General features: G+C 52.7%; 6 protein-coding genes across 6 annotated transcripts; 5 read left to right on the top strand and 1 right to left on the bottom strand.

Moving 5' to 3' along the window:
- Positions 1-107: 107 nt before the first annotated feature.
- Positions 108-3,261, top strand: MYCFIDRAFT_106416 (uncharacterized protein; the record flags this gene model as incomplete). The annotated part of the gene is made up of 4 exons (XM_007923089.2): positions 108-821; positions 894-1,624; positions 1,727-2,720; positions 2,776-3,261. Coding segments are annotated over 4 exons (2,925 nt in total), but the record flags the coding sequence as incomplete, so codon positions are not given.
- Positions 3,262-4,482: 1,221 nt separating this feature from the next.
- Positions 4,483-6,265, top strand: MYCFIDRAFT_70408 (uncharacterized protein). Its single transcript, XM_007922107.1, has 6 exons — positions 4,483-4,601; positions 4,676-4,732; positions 4,867-4,943; positions 5,060-5,305; positions 5,358-5,735; positions 5,796-6,265. The coding sequence occupies exons 1-6, from the start codon at positions 4,586-4,588 to the stop codon at positions 5,967-5,969; spliced, it is 948 nt and encodes a 315-aa protein (XP_007920298.1). The 5' UTR covers positions 4,483-4,585; the 3' UTR covers positions 5,970-6,265.
- A 201-nt stretch (positions 6,266-6,466) lies between these two features.
- On the top strand, positions 6,467-7,254 carry MYCFIDRAFT_62671 (uncharacterized protein; the record flags this gene model as incomplete). The annotated part of the gene is made up of 2 exons (XM_007922060.1): positions 6,467-6,491; positions 6,551-7,254. The coding sequence occupies 2 exons, from the start codon at positions 6,467-6,469 to the stop codon at positions 7,252-7,254; spliced, it is 729 nt and encodes a 242-aa protein (XP_007920251.1).
- Positions 7,255-7,637: 383 nt separating this feature from the next.
- Positions 7,638-8,228, top strand: MYCFIDRAFT_184895 (uncharacterized protein; the record flags this gene model as incomplete). Its single annotated transcript, XM_007923088.1, has 1 exon — positions 7,638-8,228. The coding sequence occupies one exon, from the start codon at positions 7,638-7,640 to the stop codon at positions 8,226-8,228; it is 591 nt and encodes a 196-aa protein (XP_007921279.1).
- A 141-nt stretch (positions 8,229-8,369) lies between these two features.
- On the bottom strand, positions 8,370-12,752 carry MYCFIDRAFT_213147 (uncharacterized protein; the record flags this gene model as incomplete). The annotated part of the gene is made up of 1 exon (XM_007923087.1): positions 8,370-12,752. One exon carries the CDS (start codon positions 12,750-12,752, stop codon positions 8,391-8,393), a length of 4,362 nt encoding a protein of 1,453 aa, XP_007921278.1. The 3' UTR covers positions 8,370-8,390.
- A 506-nt stretch (positions 12,753-13,258) lies between these two features.
- MYCFIDRAFT_55114 (uncharacterized protein) lies at positions 13,259-15,834 on the top strand (the record flags this gene model as incomplete). The annotated part of the gene is made up of 2 exons (XM_007921936.1): positions 13,259-13,475; positions 13,538-15,834. 2 exons carry the CDS (start codon positions 13,259-13,261, stop codon positions 15,538-15,540), a joined length of 2,220 nt encoding a protein of 739 aa, XP_007920127.1. The 3' UTR covers positions 15,541-15,834.
- Between the last annotated feature and the right edge of the window lie 51 nt (positions 15,835-15,885).

Here is a 15,885-nt window from a genome sequence, read left to right as displayed (position 1 = left end):
CTTCCGCGCCGTACGCCTTCTCTGACAGTGGAACTCGTCTACTGCCTTCCAGACCTAATGCTGCCTGAATAGGCTTGCTCAGAATAATGACGAGAACCAGATCTTGGAACCCACTTGCGTTCCTGCCTCTGCAGGTTTCAATCATTGGCTCCTTGTTCTACATCGCCCTATTCGCAGCACTGCTCGTCGTGCACGTCAGAGTTCCGCCAGCTCCTGCGAATCCGGCACCGATCGACGGTATCAACCTCACGGCGGCCTGGCTCGATCTCGAATTCCTTTCCGACGGCTATCACCCGTTGGGCTCACGGCGTAACGATGTTGTCAAGAGCTACTTGCTACAGAGAATCGGCGAGATTTTGAAGCACAATGGAGCGGACCACAAAAGTGTATATGCCGTCAATGGAAAGTGGACATCGGATGTCGAGGGCGAAAGAGCAGTGACTGTGTTCGCAAATGATAGCTCCAACTTCACCAGCCTTGACGATTGGACCAACAGACCGGTGACACTCTACGGAGAAAGCGACAACATACTCGTGTATGTTCGTGGCACTGAGGACACAGCCGGAGACTGGTGGAATCAGACTAAGCGCTACAAAGGCAGCAGTGGTGTTCTTGTTAATGCACATTACGACAGCGTTTCATCTGGATTTGGTGCAACAGATGATGGCGCTGGAGTGGTCACAGTGTTGCAGCTGATCTCACTTTTCACCAGATCTGGCAATCAACCTAGAAGAGGAATTGTGGCTCTTCTCAACAACGCAGAAGAGAATGGACTCTACGGGGCACGCAATTTTGTCAGACATCCACTGGCACAATTTCCGGTGAGGCCCGCCGAAATAGAACCCCTTACGCCCTTTCCAGTCTCTTGCTGACCCGTTCCAATCCTCGTGCAGCATACATTTTTGAATTTAGAAGGCGCTGGCGCTGGCGGCCGTGCGATCCTCTTCCGCAGTACCGACGCTGAAGTGACCAAATCGTATGCCAAGAGCCCACGTCCCTTCGGAAATGTCGTCAGCGGTGATGGTTTCAAAAGAGGCTTTATTCGTAGTGGTACTGACTACTCGGTGTTTGACGAGGAGCTAGGCCTTCGTGGCTTAGACGTGGCTTTCTACGAGCCGAGAGCAAGATACCACACGAATGAAGATGACTCCAGGAACACCAATCCGGACTCTCTGTGGCATATGCTCTCTGCAGCCGTAGCTACCATGCAAGAATTGACTTCCTTCCAAGGCTCCGAATTCGAAGGAGGATTACAGGACGAGAATGGCAAGTTGGACACTGGTCACGCCAAAGACGGCTTCTATTTCGACGTTCTCGGCCATGCGTTCGTTGTCGGACAACTCAACACTCTATTTGCGCTATCTGTCAGCCTCCTCGTCGCCGGTCCGATCATCCTCATCCTGCTTGAAGTGCTCATTCGTAGAAGCGACAAATGGTACCCATTTGGAGGGAAAAGGTACCTCCACTCGGCCGACGATGATGAAGCAGTGCGGTTGTTTGGTTTTAGAGGCTTCTTCCGCTTCTTAGTCGCCTTCGTTGTTGCCACGGGAATTGTCATGCTGCTCGCTTACTTGTTGACAAAGGTCAACCCATACATCATTTACAGCAGCGAATACGCAGTTTGGTAAGTTACAAATGGTCCGCTAACGCCACTGCTTCCCCGGCATCAATCCCCATGCGCTCTGAGCAGCATAATGGAAGCACAACTGCTGACAACTCACCTTAGGTCCATGTTCCTTTCTGCTTGGTTAGCCAGTGCATGGTTTGTATTAGCAGGAGCCGCAGAGATTAGACCTACGGCTCTTCATCGTATGTTCTGCCTCATTTGGCTCTATGTTCTAAGCTGGACCTTCCTTGTTGTGGCAACGGTAGGAGAACACCAGCTGCACATCGCCAGCGGCTATTTTTTGGTCATCTACAACGCGACAATGTTAATCGCACTGCTGGTGTCCTACCTGGAGCTTTTTGCTCTACCCAAGATATCAAAGTACGTCTCTAGAGTGCTGGGTGCTCAGACAGATGCGACCTCTATCAGGCCCGGAAGCCGATCGTCGAGAAGACTACTGGAAAATCAAGGCTCGGCGGATGAAGCTGAGCCAACCGAGAGAAGCTCTTTACTTCAACATGCAGACACCCAGGCGAGTCAACATACATTTAGCAGAAAGCGCCCAGATCGACACGAAATACCTGAAGACACTGAAGATCCATATCTCAACAACGCCGTAATGGATGAGCAAGCATGGTCCAGCTCCCTGCCCCAGTGGACTTGGTTCATTCAGATCGTTATCCTAGTGCCAATCAATGTCATCATCATTGGAAGCATCGCGTTAATGATCACCTCAGCAACTCATCAGACACCTGCAGATGGCAATGCACCTCTACCCATCTATCTTTTACTGGCGACATTCACAGTGCTGCTATTACTGCCAGTAATTCCATTCCTGCACCGTTTTACCTACCACGTCCCGACATTTCTCCTGCTGGTCTTTGTCGGATGCCTGATTTACAATCTGGTTGCATTCCCGTTCTCTCGAGACGCACGACTCAAATACTACTTTGTACAGAGTATGGATCTCGACAACGGCACCAACAACGTCACCGTGATCGGCCTCGATGGGTATATCCAGGATATCATTTCAGAGATGCCAAGCGCTGCTGGTCAACCTTTGCGCTGTGGTGATTCTGCTGTAGCTAACAGGAACGGCTTGCTGGGATGCTCTGTAAGCAAGCTCCAAGACACGAAGTCTAATAGCACTTGCTAACATCTCTTCGTAGTTCTATGGATTGCCTCCTAACGTGGTCCCGCGGGGATATCCGGCACTACCGGCGAACTCCACGAACAAGAAGCATGCATATCGTGATTGGATGGAAGTTCAAATCAGTCATAATGCTTCCACGGCCACTTTCAGCGTTCGTGGAATAAATTCCAAACAATGCCGGGTTGCGCTCGAAGAAGCGGCCTCCGCAGTCCACGTTGAGAACTGCCCACATGACGCTCGGCAGCCAGAAGTAGGTGATCAAGGCAGCAAGGAGATCAGGCTGGAGAGTCGGACTTGGGACAAGACTTTTCACGTCAATGTGTCCTGGACAGAAATACCAGCAAAAGGCCAGCGAGTGAGAGTGTGGTGTCTGTGGAGCGACGCCAACACACCAGGTACCATACCTGCCTTCGATGAGCTGAAGCGTTTCGAGCCTGTGTGGTCTGCTGTGACAAAGACTGCAGATGGTCTATTAGAGGGCTACAGAGATTTCACGATCTGAGACACTAGCAATACCGTCACATTGCGTGAGCTTAGCGACGTGATATTGGGAGCGATTCATTGCAGCTGCAGCTCAGCGGCTTCTGCTAGCATGCGCAATCGGGCTCAGAACGCAACCTCTCGGCGCCATGGCCCTTATTCACCCTTGAGCCACTAATTCGGCGGCTTACCTCCTCTCCAAGCACTCCACTGAACTGGCGATCCTTGAGTATTGACAACAAGGAAGTTTAAACTTTTGATACCTCACGAATGCTGGGATCGAGCTGCCCGAGCTGAGCGCCAGGCTATGCTTCCTGCTGCAAGTACAGGGATGTCAGCTCCTACAGGCACTTTCGGTCTTATTAGTAGTATAGAGCGGAAGTTGTGTCGCATCGAAGTGTGCCAGCCGCTCTCCGGGCACTTGTGCTTCCGCAGTGGTGCTCGCTCATCGAACATCGTCGCACTTGACTCGATAACCAAACAGAGCTGGTCAACAAACCACCGATTTTGTGTTCCACTGCGCGCAGAGGTGTCTTCAAATATCTGCAAACATTCCAGACATCAACAGCCGGAAGCCGGAAGCACCTCGATGAGGCTCAAGGCATAGACCTCGGGCAAGTCGTCGACGGTGTTCTTGCAGCATTGCCATCCCAGAGCCAACAACTTTCGACTTTGGTCGCTCCACATAGCAACTCGATTTGTGGGCCGGAGAGTGTTTACACCAATTTCTGCCACAGCGACGAGCCTCAAACCCCCGTCGAAGCACACTTGGTCGCGAATGGAAACGTTTGAAATAGCAGGCTTGATAGTACATGTGTCGATGAACAATGCACTTTCCAGACATGTCGTGATCCGAACAATGATGAAATATCTGTTATATGGGCCGTGAGAGAGAGGGAGGTCTTCACCGTGAAGTTCTTGTAGCCATTTGTTGCTGTATTATTGCCGAGGCTAGCGACGCGAGGCTTCAGACGTGGACACCGAACACCGAATGCTTCCATTGTGTTTTGCGCTCTAGCAAGTCGACTTGCAGCGATTCGCGCGAGCAGATTGTGAGTCGCGTAGGAAAATGTGGGAAGAAGTGAAGACCGCACGTAGTAGGCACTAAGGTATCATAGGCAGTAGCGACTTGCCCGGCAATTCATCAACGCCTCAACAAATGGCATCGCCACAGGCGGCTAGGAATTCGCGTTTCTCCCGGCTTGACCCGCAACCCGCAACCCCTTCAAAAAAACCATTCTCAGCTTTTCTTGACCTCCAATCCCTCCTTTTTCCATCAAACACTCCACTCAATTCATCTTCATTCCCCCCGAAACAGGTCGCCAGTCAAGGACAATACCGTCAAGATGGCAAAGGGAGATGGTGAGCGTTGCAGCCCAGCTTCGTGCGCGGCTGGCCAGCTTTCGCAGTGACAATGCTGATCAATTGCCCGACAGTCAACCAGGCCGAGAAGTCCTTCATGGGCATGCCCGGCTTCGTCGTCGACTTCTTGAGTACGTCCAACCTACCTGCCGCCTCCCCGCCGCTGAAGACTGCCCGGTCTTGTGATGACCGGCGCCCCGCAAAGCTGGCGATAAGAGCTGGGAGAGCTTGCGCAATGGACACCGTAACTAACACGAATGCGCAGTGGGTGGTGTTTCTGCCGCCGTCTCGAAGACTGCTGCTGCTCCAATTGAGCGTATCAAGCTCCTCATTCAAAACCAGGTGAGTGTCGCAACCTCAAATCGCGCGCGCTGCTCGGACCCCGAGCTTGAAACAGCTCTCTGTCCAAAGCGCGGCCAGAAACAACACCACGCTGACCCTTTTTTTTCGCTGCTTAGGATGAGATGATCAAGTCAGGTCGTCTCGCCCGCCCGTACAATGGTATCGTGGACTGCTTCCGTCGTACTACTGCCGATGAGGGTGTTGTCGCTCTCTGGCGAGGAAACACTGCCAACGTCATCCGTTACTTCCCAACACAGGCCCTGAACTTCGCTTTCCGCGATACCTTCAAGTCCATGTTCGGCTACAAGAAGGAGCGTGATGGATACGCCTGGTGGATGGTTGGTAACCTTGCCTCTGGTGGTGTAAGTTCCCTCCATGTTCAGCAAAGCCTCGCCGATGACTGACAGCTCGCAGATGGCTGGTGCTACCTCCCTTCTCTTCGTCTACTCCCTCGACTACGCCCGTACCCGTCTTGCCAACGACGCCAAGAACTCCAAGAATGGTGGAGAACGTCAATTCAACGGTCTCATCGATGTCTACAAGAAGACCCTCGCCTCTGACGGTATCCTCGGTCTCTACCGTGGTTTCGGTCCTTCCGTTGCTGGTATCGTCGTCTACCGTGGTCTCTACTTCGGTATGTACGACTCGCTCAAGCCTGTCGTCCTCACTGGTGCTCTCGAGGGTAACTTCCTGGCCTCTTTCCTCCTTGGTTGGTCTGTCACCACCGGTGCTGGTATCGCTTCCTACCCACTCGACACTGTTCGCCGTCGTATGATGATGACTTCTGGCGAGGTAAGTGAAAACACTGATATCTGTCCAATGCGCTCAGAACGCTAATGATAAATGCACCAGGCCGTCAAGTACAAGTCCTCGTTCGATGCCGCCAGCCAGATCATTGCCAAGGAAGGTGTCAAGTCGCTGTTCAAGGGTGCTGGTGCCAACATCCTCCGTGGTGTCGCCGGTGCTGGTGTGCTCTCCATCTACGACCAGATGCAGGTCCTCATGTTCGGCAAGAAGTTCAAATAAGCGACTCGCCCCAAGAGTTGGGCTTTCCGATCTTCCAGAAATGGCTACAAGATGACAAAAGGAATGATCTGCATGCCACTACGATTGCAGAAAGAAGAAAAGAAGACGAGTGCGTTGTCACTCTACCGGAGTGGTTCGGGCGGGAAGGTGGAAGCATGAAGCTTTGCGTTGCGTTTCCACAGAAGAGCGCAGAGCATGTACCTTTATTCCGGCCTGGGCAACACCCTGACTGTATTACAATTGGTTCTGTACTGAAGGCGTATAGATTCCTGTCTGTGTCCCCGATCCCTTCGTCCAGAGTTCCGTTTCACGCGTTTCACGTGATGAATTTAGTCATACCCCGTACCTTGCAGTTCCTTACAGCTTTCCGGAAGCTGTCAACAATGCACGCGTTCTAAAGTTCTGCCGCAGCAACATCAAGCTTTGAGACCATCTGAACGGGACAGTCAAGCAAATCGATCACACCAATCCAGCGAAGGCACGCGGGCAGAGCCAAAATGCCACCAATTCCAGTCCACATCGGTTGGTACAGAACGACGAGCATCGAGATTGCGCTTTCAGCTAATCTTTGGTCGCCCTAGATGATCCCATCACGCCTTCGAAACCGCATGATGAACCATCGCTCGCGAACACCGGTACCTCAACGACTGCTTACCCTCCGGCGCAACCTGGAGCGGCCGCGGCCGCTCCAGCTCCAACTACATACATACCAAATGCTCAACCCAATCCTACTCCGACGAGAACTGCGATGAGGGCGGGAAATAGTCCACCTCCGCCTGCGCCGGGAGCAGTACCAGTGCCTCCCGGCCACAACGCGACAGTGACAGCTCCTTCAACTCTTCCACCTCCACCCAAAGCTGGAGAGACAGCTGCACTCAAGCAGTCGCATATCACGCAACCGCCGCCGCAAATGATTATACCACCTCCACAATCTAACTACGCTCCAGTCCACGGCACGACGCCGACAACCCAAACACAAGCAAGAGATGGACCAACGACTATAAACTTTGGAGCTGCACCTGCACCACAAACCAGTGCTGGCAGTCATCCACCAGGATATCATCAGGATACCAATGCACAGGAGCTTAGCTCCGCTGCGAGGGCAAGCCTAGATCAACATGAACGGCGGGAAAGCTTTGCAAATAACTTGGGATTTGGAGGAGGAGATAGCGCGAATGATACTGCCGCGAACGTTTGGAACACTGTCAAAGGCTGGGCAAATACAGCTGGCAACAGCTTAGCGGAGGCAGAGAAGCAGGTTTGGGAGCGAATCAACAAGAAATGAGTGTGGCAGCATGCATGCAATTTGCATAATTTGGTTGCTATGCGACTCTTTCCTTCGAGACCGCTGGGATTGAGCTGTCGGTGGGCCTTGACCACTACCACCACCTATTTTATGCATGTAGTAAAAGCAGAAGATTCTCATGTCACGTCTCTGCGCAAGCCGCTGTTAGCAAGCAAAAGAAAATTCAATTTAGATTTAGATTTAGATTTAATTCATGACTTTTGTTTTTTGATTTTTTTTTCTTGTCGAGGCCTTCGATTTCCACCTGCACTGTAGAGCATTTGGCGAATTGGATCCTTCCTTAAATGCAGAATCTCCAACACCGAATTCAGAACGCTTTCCACAACTTCTACCCAAAAATATATCCTCATCCTCAATTTCCAATGAACAGACCACGCAACCGTCAGCCTAAACAGCCCCGCGGCGGTCGAGGTCGAGGTCGAGGTCGTGGAGGAGGAAGTCAACATTCATCAACCCGACCTAATGAATATCACGCCGTGCCTGGTACAGAACAAGTCATAGCCGGCGCATCAGTTTCCATCGTACTGAAACAAGACCAAGGTACTGGACGCGAAGTACAAGGCATAGTCCAAGACATCTTATCCTCTGGCAATCACCCGCGCGGAATCAAAGTGAGATTGCGGGATGGGAGGGTTGGGAGAGTTCAAAGAAGATTGATGAGTGATGGAGGAGAAGGGGGACCGGCAATATCGCAATCTCATCAAGGTTATAATACTGAATACCGTGATGCTGGCGGTAATGATGGATTTCGACAACAGCAGCAGCAGCAAGAAGGACTACCGCCTCCCAGGACTTTGGCACAATTTCTTCCGGCCTCTGATGGCGAAAACACGAGCGAAAGGCGAGATGAAGAGTTTACTTTCAGCAGCGCTACTGCCAAATGTCCGATTTGTGGATTGTTTGAGGGAGATGAGGTTGCCGTGTCACATCACGTTGACAGTCATCTCACTTGAGAGCAAGAAGCATACTGGCGCGAACACGCCTATTCTCACGAAGTTCTGCGATCGACTCTGCATGCTTCAGGTGCAGCCGATACACGAGAGATTGCGCTCGCGGAATTGAAGAACTTGGACTGTGGCTCCTCCCAGCAAATCCTTTTGGCAGTGGTCGATTCTCTACATATCTTCACTACTTCCCAGCATACCATCCAAACCCTCTGCGCCTCTTACGGCCGCTGCAACATGGATCGGCACAAAACTCGTCTTACCATGAGCAATCGCTCTTGCTTTAGTCAACAACGCCAAATTCCGATACATTCTCAACACCTCTCTCAGCGTGAGCTCTGCTTGCTTGACGCTGCCCTCGTCAACGCCACCAGAAGGCTTCACCTGAATAGTCCAGTGAATGCTGACACCAATCGACGGGAGCTTGTCTGCAGCAGTTCCTTCTCCATCTGGAACGGCGACATCAACTCGTTTGAACAACGCACCATTTGCAAGGCCCACGTTGCAGCCAACATTGTTGAGCTTTGGGCTCAGTAAGACTCCCCAAGTCTCGTCTGTGAGATCGGTGAGATGAGCATCCGGGTCATTCTCGACGGCAGAGGCAGCTGTCTCGCTTGGCGCTGGAGTGGGAGGCGCATTGCCTCCTTGTCCGTTAACATCAGGCGAGGAGGTGAAAGTCCCGGCCTGCGGTGTGGACGCTGGAGTCAGGAAGCCTCCATCGCTTCTGGATTCGAATTGGCCATCCACATTGGCCACGGGCGGTGAAAGCTGCAGGACAGGATCTGTGTCAATGGCGAGCAAGGTCACACAGATGGCTTGAGTACGAGGTTTGGCAGAGAACGAGCGCCAGCATTGTAAGACAGGCTTTTCAAGTGTGTCCGTGGTCACAATGAAAATGCGCCAAAGAACTTGACGAGCTGCCAGTATGTCCCGCGTACATTCCCACACATCTTCAATGACTTCAGCCAGTGACCTGCCACGAAGGCAGAACGCAGTACTAGACTGATGTCTGCCGGTGTTGTCGATCCAGCAGACTGACATCCAGTGACCGTCTCTGCTCACAGAGTAAGCAATGTGGAGAATGGAACCCTCATGAAGCAGATCGGTTGGCGGTTCGGCCGCGAGCTGAAAGCCAATCCTCTTCGGCGCGGCGCTTGCAAGCTCCACCGCTGGTGCTGAAAGAATAGGAAGAGCAGATGTATTGTCGGAAGGTGGACCGCATGGAGGACATCGATCATATACCTCACGAGTTAGGATGGCCATTTGCCTGGCGTCTGGCACCACCAAAGTATCATAGGAGGCGACCAAACTGATAGGAAGGCATTGGAGAAAGATGTCGCTGCCAGCTTGGTTTCTTTGCGCCTTGGGGAGATTATCTCGGTAGGCTTTGAAGAGAATCCAGAAGCAGGCGCAGAGATGCTGCTGCGCTTGTCGCCCAAAGAAAGGGTTGAGGATGTAGACCACAATCGCTCGGTCATTTTCCTGATGAGCGATATTGGACAACGCCTTTCCCAGTTCTGCACAGGTGGTAGCGTAAGATTTCATGGCGCCTTCAAGCGAGGCATCCTCGTTGAGCTCGACCGGCGCCATTCCATCCTCAAAAGTATCATGCTCATCGGTGTCGCTGACATTTCTATGGTGAACGTGGGAGCCGAGCTTGCAATTGTCGTAGGCGGTTCCAAGATCGGTCATAAATCCCGCCACGAGGCGCTGCAGGTCTTCGTTCTCGGGAAAAACACAGAACGCCCGCACATTCTTTGCACCGTTGGTAGGTCCAAGGCCTAATGTCTCCCAGAACGTCAGACAGGTGGGAAGCAGTTCCCATATCTCCGAGCTTCTCTGAAGTCTGACATAGGGAGGCGGTAAATGGAAATAGTCAGGGCCAAGAAGCATGCTATCAGTCCTCTGCGGCGGTCGAGGCGGGCCCTGTGGCGCTTTGCCGGGATTCGTAGGGGGCCGTAGCGGCTCTCTAGTCAGCGCGACTTTGCCAAGGTCGCATTGATCTATGTCCGGGAATACCGTCTCAATGCCTCTATCAATGGTGGTGTAGATGTAGTTTGCAATCCCGATGGGCAGCTCGGCCACTCTATCCTCATGACCGCCGACACGTGTTGCGTCAAGCTGGAGAGCTGACACAGACTGCTCATTGATGATCTGAGATATATAGATGAGGTCCTCTTTTGGGAAGCCGTAAAAGGTCTCCATTCTGGGCAGTGGACCGCTCAAAGCCTCCATAGAATCCGTGGGTCCAGCGGAAGAATGGGGACGATCAGCTATCTCAGATTCTGAATCTGCCTTCAAGAAAGCAAGGAGGTCCACAACCGGTGTCGAATTCACGTAAGCTGCCAGAACATCTGCAATCGGAGTCTGCATGCCAAGACCTGCGCCTCGATCATCAGCTTCATCATCGGACCACATTCGCTGCAGGGAACCAGACAGCGGATGTAAATTGTCCTGGTCTGCGTGGCGCTTCCGCTTCCTGCTCTCCCAGGGAAGTCGCGGAGGTAAATCTGTGTCGTCCATATCACTGGAGGAAGGCTCGTAGGAGTTTCCTTCACTTTCGTCATCGGTGTCAGAGTCTGAAGAATCATTGCCGTCGATGCGATTCTTTTTGCGGGCATTTGGAAGTCCAATATCAGATGTCGAGATAGTACCCGGTTTGAGTGGTTCTTTTTCAGGCGCAGCCGTGACCATGGAATATTTTCTGCTGAGATTGAGACCTTCTCTGAAATTGATGGGCGCGAACGTGCTCGACCGCCGGTGGTCCGACTGACCTACCGCATCGGTCTGAGTGAAGCTAGCCGGGACAGGAGGAGGCAGTAGCCGCTCACGTATGCCGAATGGGCTGAGTGGCTTCTCAGGTTCGGCGACTGAATGGCCAAATTGTGGAATCGAAACTACCACCGGCGATTGACTTGCTTCCTCCTGCATGTGCTCGGCAGGCTCGATAGGTACCTCTTCGATTGTGTCGGTTTGAGTGGTGTCTTTGGTTGGGTCAATGCCCAGCGACGGCTGATCGTCTTCAATCGGGGGGTCGTCGATATTCGTGCCCGAATTGGGGTCCCCAGGATCGTGTTCGTACTTGAGAGAGTGGTCCAATTCTGCCCCTCGCATCGATATGATTGCTGGATCGTTGTCATGATCGTCGAAGAAGCTGAAATCAGCATCGCCAATGTCTTCCATCTCGTCCTCATCTCCAAACAGCATGTCCTGATCTTCATTCCCAAAGGTGTTTGGTTCCACGTGATGTGAATCTTCACTTTTGTATTGCATGTCATCACTAGTCGGAGGCAAGTCTACGGAATTTGCAATTTGTTCTGGTTGTGTAGCCGAGGGAGTGGTCGAATTGAGCTGCGAGGCATTCGGCATTGGCGCATATCCGTCTGGAGGCGTCGGATAAATGCCTGCCATCGCAGCTTGCTGGTCCACAGCACGTTGAGAAAAAGGAGGCGAGGTCATTGTAGTGGGATCATTGGCTGCAGTGTTGGTAGGGATGAGCTCAGTAAGTGGTCGATCGTCTGTTTGAAGCGTTGCCTGCGTATCGACTAGATTGACGCCACTGCGTGCCCGTTCAGCTGCGCCTTTGAACCACTCTTCGGCCATGCCTAAAGGGTTGCGAAAGATGGTCCCTTCTTCTGTGCTAATGAACCAGCGGCGCCAATCCCGATCGGCATTAGTAGTATGGTCTTGAACATGCTGTAGCCGATAAGGCGTGAAGCAGAGTGCTGCGGGCCAGATGCAGGCGGTAGTCTCTGCGTTTTCTAGCTCGACAGCAATCCACAATGTGCCAGCGGGTAAGACAATGCCATGGGGCTCCAAAGCTTTGGCCAGACCTGTTTTCCATGCATCGTCGGAAAGCACAGATTCGTCATGAAAATCTGGCAGGATGGTGGCCACGGTTCCGAATGGCGCCAACACCACATGCTGAGGGTCACAACGTGGTGCTATGGGCAGGGGTTGGGCAGACGATGGCATAATATTAGGAATTAAATAAAGGCCACCGCTCGGTGTGAATTTGGTGTAGACATGAATGATGGACGTCTCACTCACTTGTTGTAGAGCGTGTTCGTCTTCGTCGTCATCGTCGTCGTCGTCGTCGCCGTGATCGCACACGCTGTGATAGAGCCAGAGCCAAGGTCCGACGTGGACAATGGCAGGATGTCGTGCCAATGTGAAAGCCAGGGCATGTTCGATTGCCTCAAGGAGGATGTCTCTCACTGCTCGGCCGCTGGGAGCATGGGCGGGTTGGTTCTCAAGCGTGCCCTCTTGGGACAGTGAGAAAGCGGAATGGCTGTTGTCCAAGATGTCCTTCTGGTCAGCATTGAAGTGCCCAAAGATCCAAACAGCGTGGCCAATGCTGGTGCAGAGGATGTTTTCACGCCTCAAGGTAGCAAGGGTGTTTTGCGCGTGCTCCCATCGTTCGGCGGCGGAGGCAGCAGGTGCTGCTTCGGCCCAATCGTAGACACAGTATGCGGTCTGCACCAGGTTCTCTACGGCGTGGATGTTGGTGGTGCATGCTTTCAGAAAGTCCATGCTAGAGCGTCTGCGCACAGGTCATTGGTAGAGGGTGGGGATTATTGTCAAGGCACATCAGTGTGATATCGTCGTGCGCGGAAGATTCGAAATGGACGGGCTGCTGGGTGCATGGGCGAGTGCAGGAGAGGGCGGAAGCGGCGGACAATGCGACGGCGAGAGCGGCAGTCCAGCTGTGGGAGGCACACTGCACATGGCTGTGCGGCGGCGTATGAAGCGTGTGAATGTGTGGATGCGTGAATGTCAGCGACATCTGGATGTTCTCGTTCTCTCGGGGCCAGGGCCAGCCTCGCTTCTTTAGTGCTTAGGCCGCGGCAACGGCAACCGGCGACGGGCGACGGGCGCTAACGTCATGTGGAGCATAAGGTTCTGATGGCAGACCCTGATCCTATCGCCAGCTTTTCGGAAAAAAGTTCAGAAACTCCAAGGTCAGAGGCGTTGTGCGCGTCCTCCTCCACATATACACACACTATACCCGTCGCTTCTCTGCCTCTGTCGTCGCAACAATGAAGCTCAGCAGCCACGGCGCCGTCCCCGTCTACACCATCGCCGGCGCATCCACCGCAAGACCCTTACCAGAGTGGCTCGCGCGAAAACGAAAGCGCAGTCTCAAAAAGGATGCGGAATATGCCAATCGCGTGGAGCTGCTGCAGGACTTCGAGTTCGACGAGGCCAGCCAGTGCGTGCGAGTGAGCGAGGATGGCCAGTGGGTCATGAGCACAGGTGAGTGGAATGCCAGATGCCAAATGCGAATCGCTGATCTGATGGCTGACAGCGTAACGCAGGCACCTACAAGCCGCAGATTCACACCCACTACCTGCCACACCTCTCGCTCTCCTTCGCCAGACACACCGATACTGTCAACGAAACTTTCATACTACTGTCGCACGATTATACCAAGTCTTTACATCTCCAGACCGACCGCTCACTACAGTTTCACACTCCCGCCGGCCTCCACTATTCCACACGAATACCACGCTACGGGAGGGATCTGAAATACACTCGGCGCAATGCAGAGGCCTTGGTTCCTGCCGTTGGTGTCAACGCGAATGGCAATGGAGAGGTCTTCCGCCTTAACCTGGAGCTCGGTCGCTTCATGAGAGGCTATGAGGTCGATGTGGGTGGCGACGACCTGAATTCGTTCGGTGGTGGAGCTCTTCAGGGAGCTATCGACGTTGGTTCTGTCAATTGTGCTGCTGTAGCCGACGAGAGTCATGGCCTCTTGGCCTTCGGTACGTCGCTTGGTACAGTCGAATTTTGGGACCCGAGATCACGAAATCGTGTGAGCACTTTGCGCGCGCCACAATCCCTGGCCGACATGGACTCCGATTCTACGCCTGACATCACAGCACTCACCTACCATACCAACGGCCTCAATTTCGCGACTGGAAACGGCAATGGTATCATTCGGACCTACGATCTGCGGTCGCCCGCCCCATTGTTGGAGAAGAACCAAGGCTACGACTATCCCGTCCGCAGCTTACAATACCTCGACTCGCCCTTGTCATCAGGAAAGATCCTCAGTGCAGATCGAAAAGGCATCAAGCTATGGGACAGCATATCTGGCGATTATTGGGCTGGTATAGAACCTGCTGTTGACCTCAATCATGTGGAGTTTGTCCCCGAAAGTGGCATGATACTGACGGCCAACGAAGGCCGCCAACAGCACGCTTTCTTTATCCCTCAGCTTGGTCCCGCTCCAAAATGGTGTGCATTCCTGGACAACCTGGTTGAAGAAATGGCCGAGGATGCAGATGATCCAAATGCATTCAAGGCTACAGGAGCTAGTACAGGAGAAGTGTATGACAACTACAAATTCCTGGACATGAAGCAGCTTCGTGAGCTTAGTCTGGACCATTTGATCGGAACGACGACACTTCTTCGTCCGTACATGCACGGCTATTTTGTGGCGCAGAAGCTGTACGAGCAGGCTCGATTGTTGACCAATCCCGACCTGGCTGAGCAACAGCGGCAAAAGAGCATACAAGAGAAGATCGACAAGGAGCGAGAAAGCAGGATACGTGGGTCGAAGAAGGTATCAGTCAAAGTCAATCGCAAATTTGCAGAGAAATTGGCAGCACAAGAAGAAGCGAACGAAAGACGCAAAGCCCAACGCGTCCTACGACAAGGGGCTCATGTGCCTCAGAAAGCCTCAGATGCCGACGTCGAAGCATCCAAGCCACTTGTTGATGATCGTTTCAAGAAGCTATTCGAAGAGGAGGACTTTGAGATCGATGAAAATAGTAGAGAGTTTGCGATGCACAATCCTTCCACTGTACCAGCAGCGAAAGGTGGTATACCACATGGCCTCACAGCGGCCGAGGAAGAGGACGAACAGTCTCTTCGTGGTAGCGACGATGAAGGCGAGGACGAGGACGAGGATTCTGGGGAAGAGAGCAGGGCAGATGCTCGCCAACGACAGCGACAAGGACGGCCCGATGAGCTCGCAGGTTCTAAAGGTCGAATTGGATCCACTTCTTACAAAAAGTCTGGTAAAAAGTCACAGCAAGGCCCACAGATGCGCGTTTCGTCATCAACACAAAAGATACGAAGACCACAAAAAGACAGATCTTTTGGTGATTTGGCTTCGAGTCTCTCGAGTGGCGGGCGAAGGAATCACGGTGCTGGCACGGCAGATGACAAGCCATTTGGTGAGAAAGAGGTCACATTCGCACCGAGCAAACCGCAGAAGAGGAGATCGCAGCCCTTTGGCGCGGACAATGGCAGAGACGTTGGAAGAGGGAAGGAAAGACGAAGCGCCAGTGGCAACACCTTTAGAAGGATGTAAAGGTGTATTGTACCCAATGCAAGATCAAGCCCAGCAGATTCCTCTCGATGTCAGTACATTCAGGTTGATCACTCTTCTCGGTTACTTGCCATTCCGCATCAACATCCGTCTCACATCAGAGTGCATATCAACCACGATCTTCAGGACACGTGATGGCACTCTTTGCCGCGATAGCAGTCTTGACCGGCCCGGCTGGCAAATAGTCCATTGATTTAAAGGTCATGGCCACAGAAGCAAAAATGTCAATGTCTCCGGGCCATAACACGTTCATCGGAAAATGTCAGGTTGTGTCTCAGAAAGTGCGATCTCGTATCTGCAAGGCATATCTGCCTCTAGTCATTTATT

The sequence above is a fragment of the Pseudocercospora fijiensis genome (assembly GCF_000340215.1).
Source record: "Pseudocercospora fijiensis CIRAD86 unplaced genomic scaffold MYCFIscaffold_1, whole genome shotgun sequence".
NCBI lineage: Eukaryota > Fungi > Ascomycota > Dothideomycetes > Mycosphaerellales > Mycosphaerellaceae > Pseudocercospora > Pseudocercospora fijiensis.
This window is presented reverse-complemented; position numbering and strand designations above follow the sequence as displayed.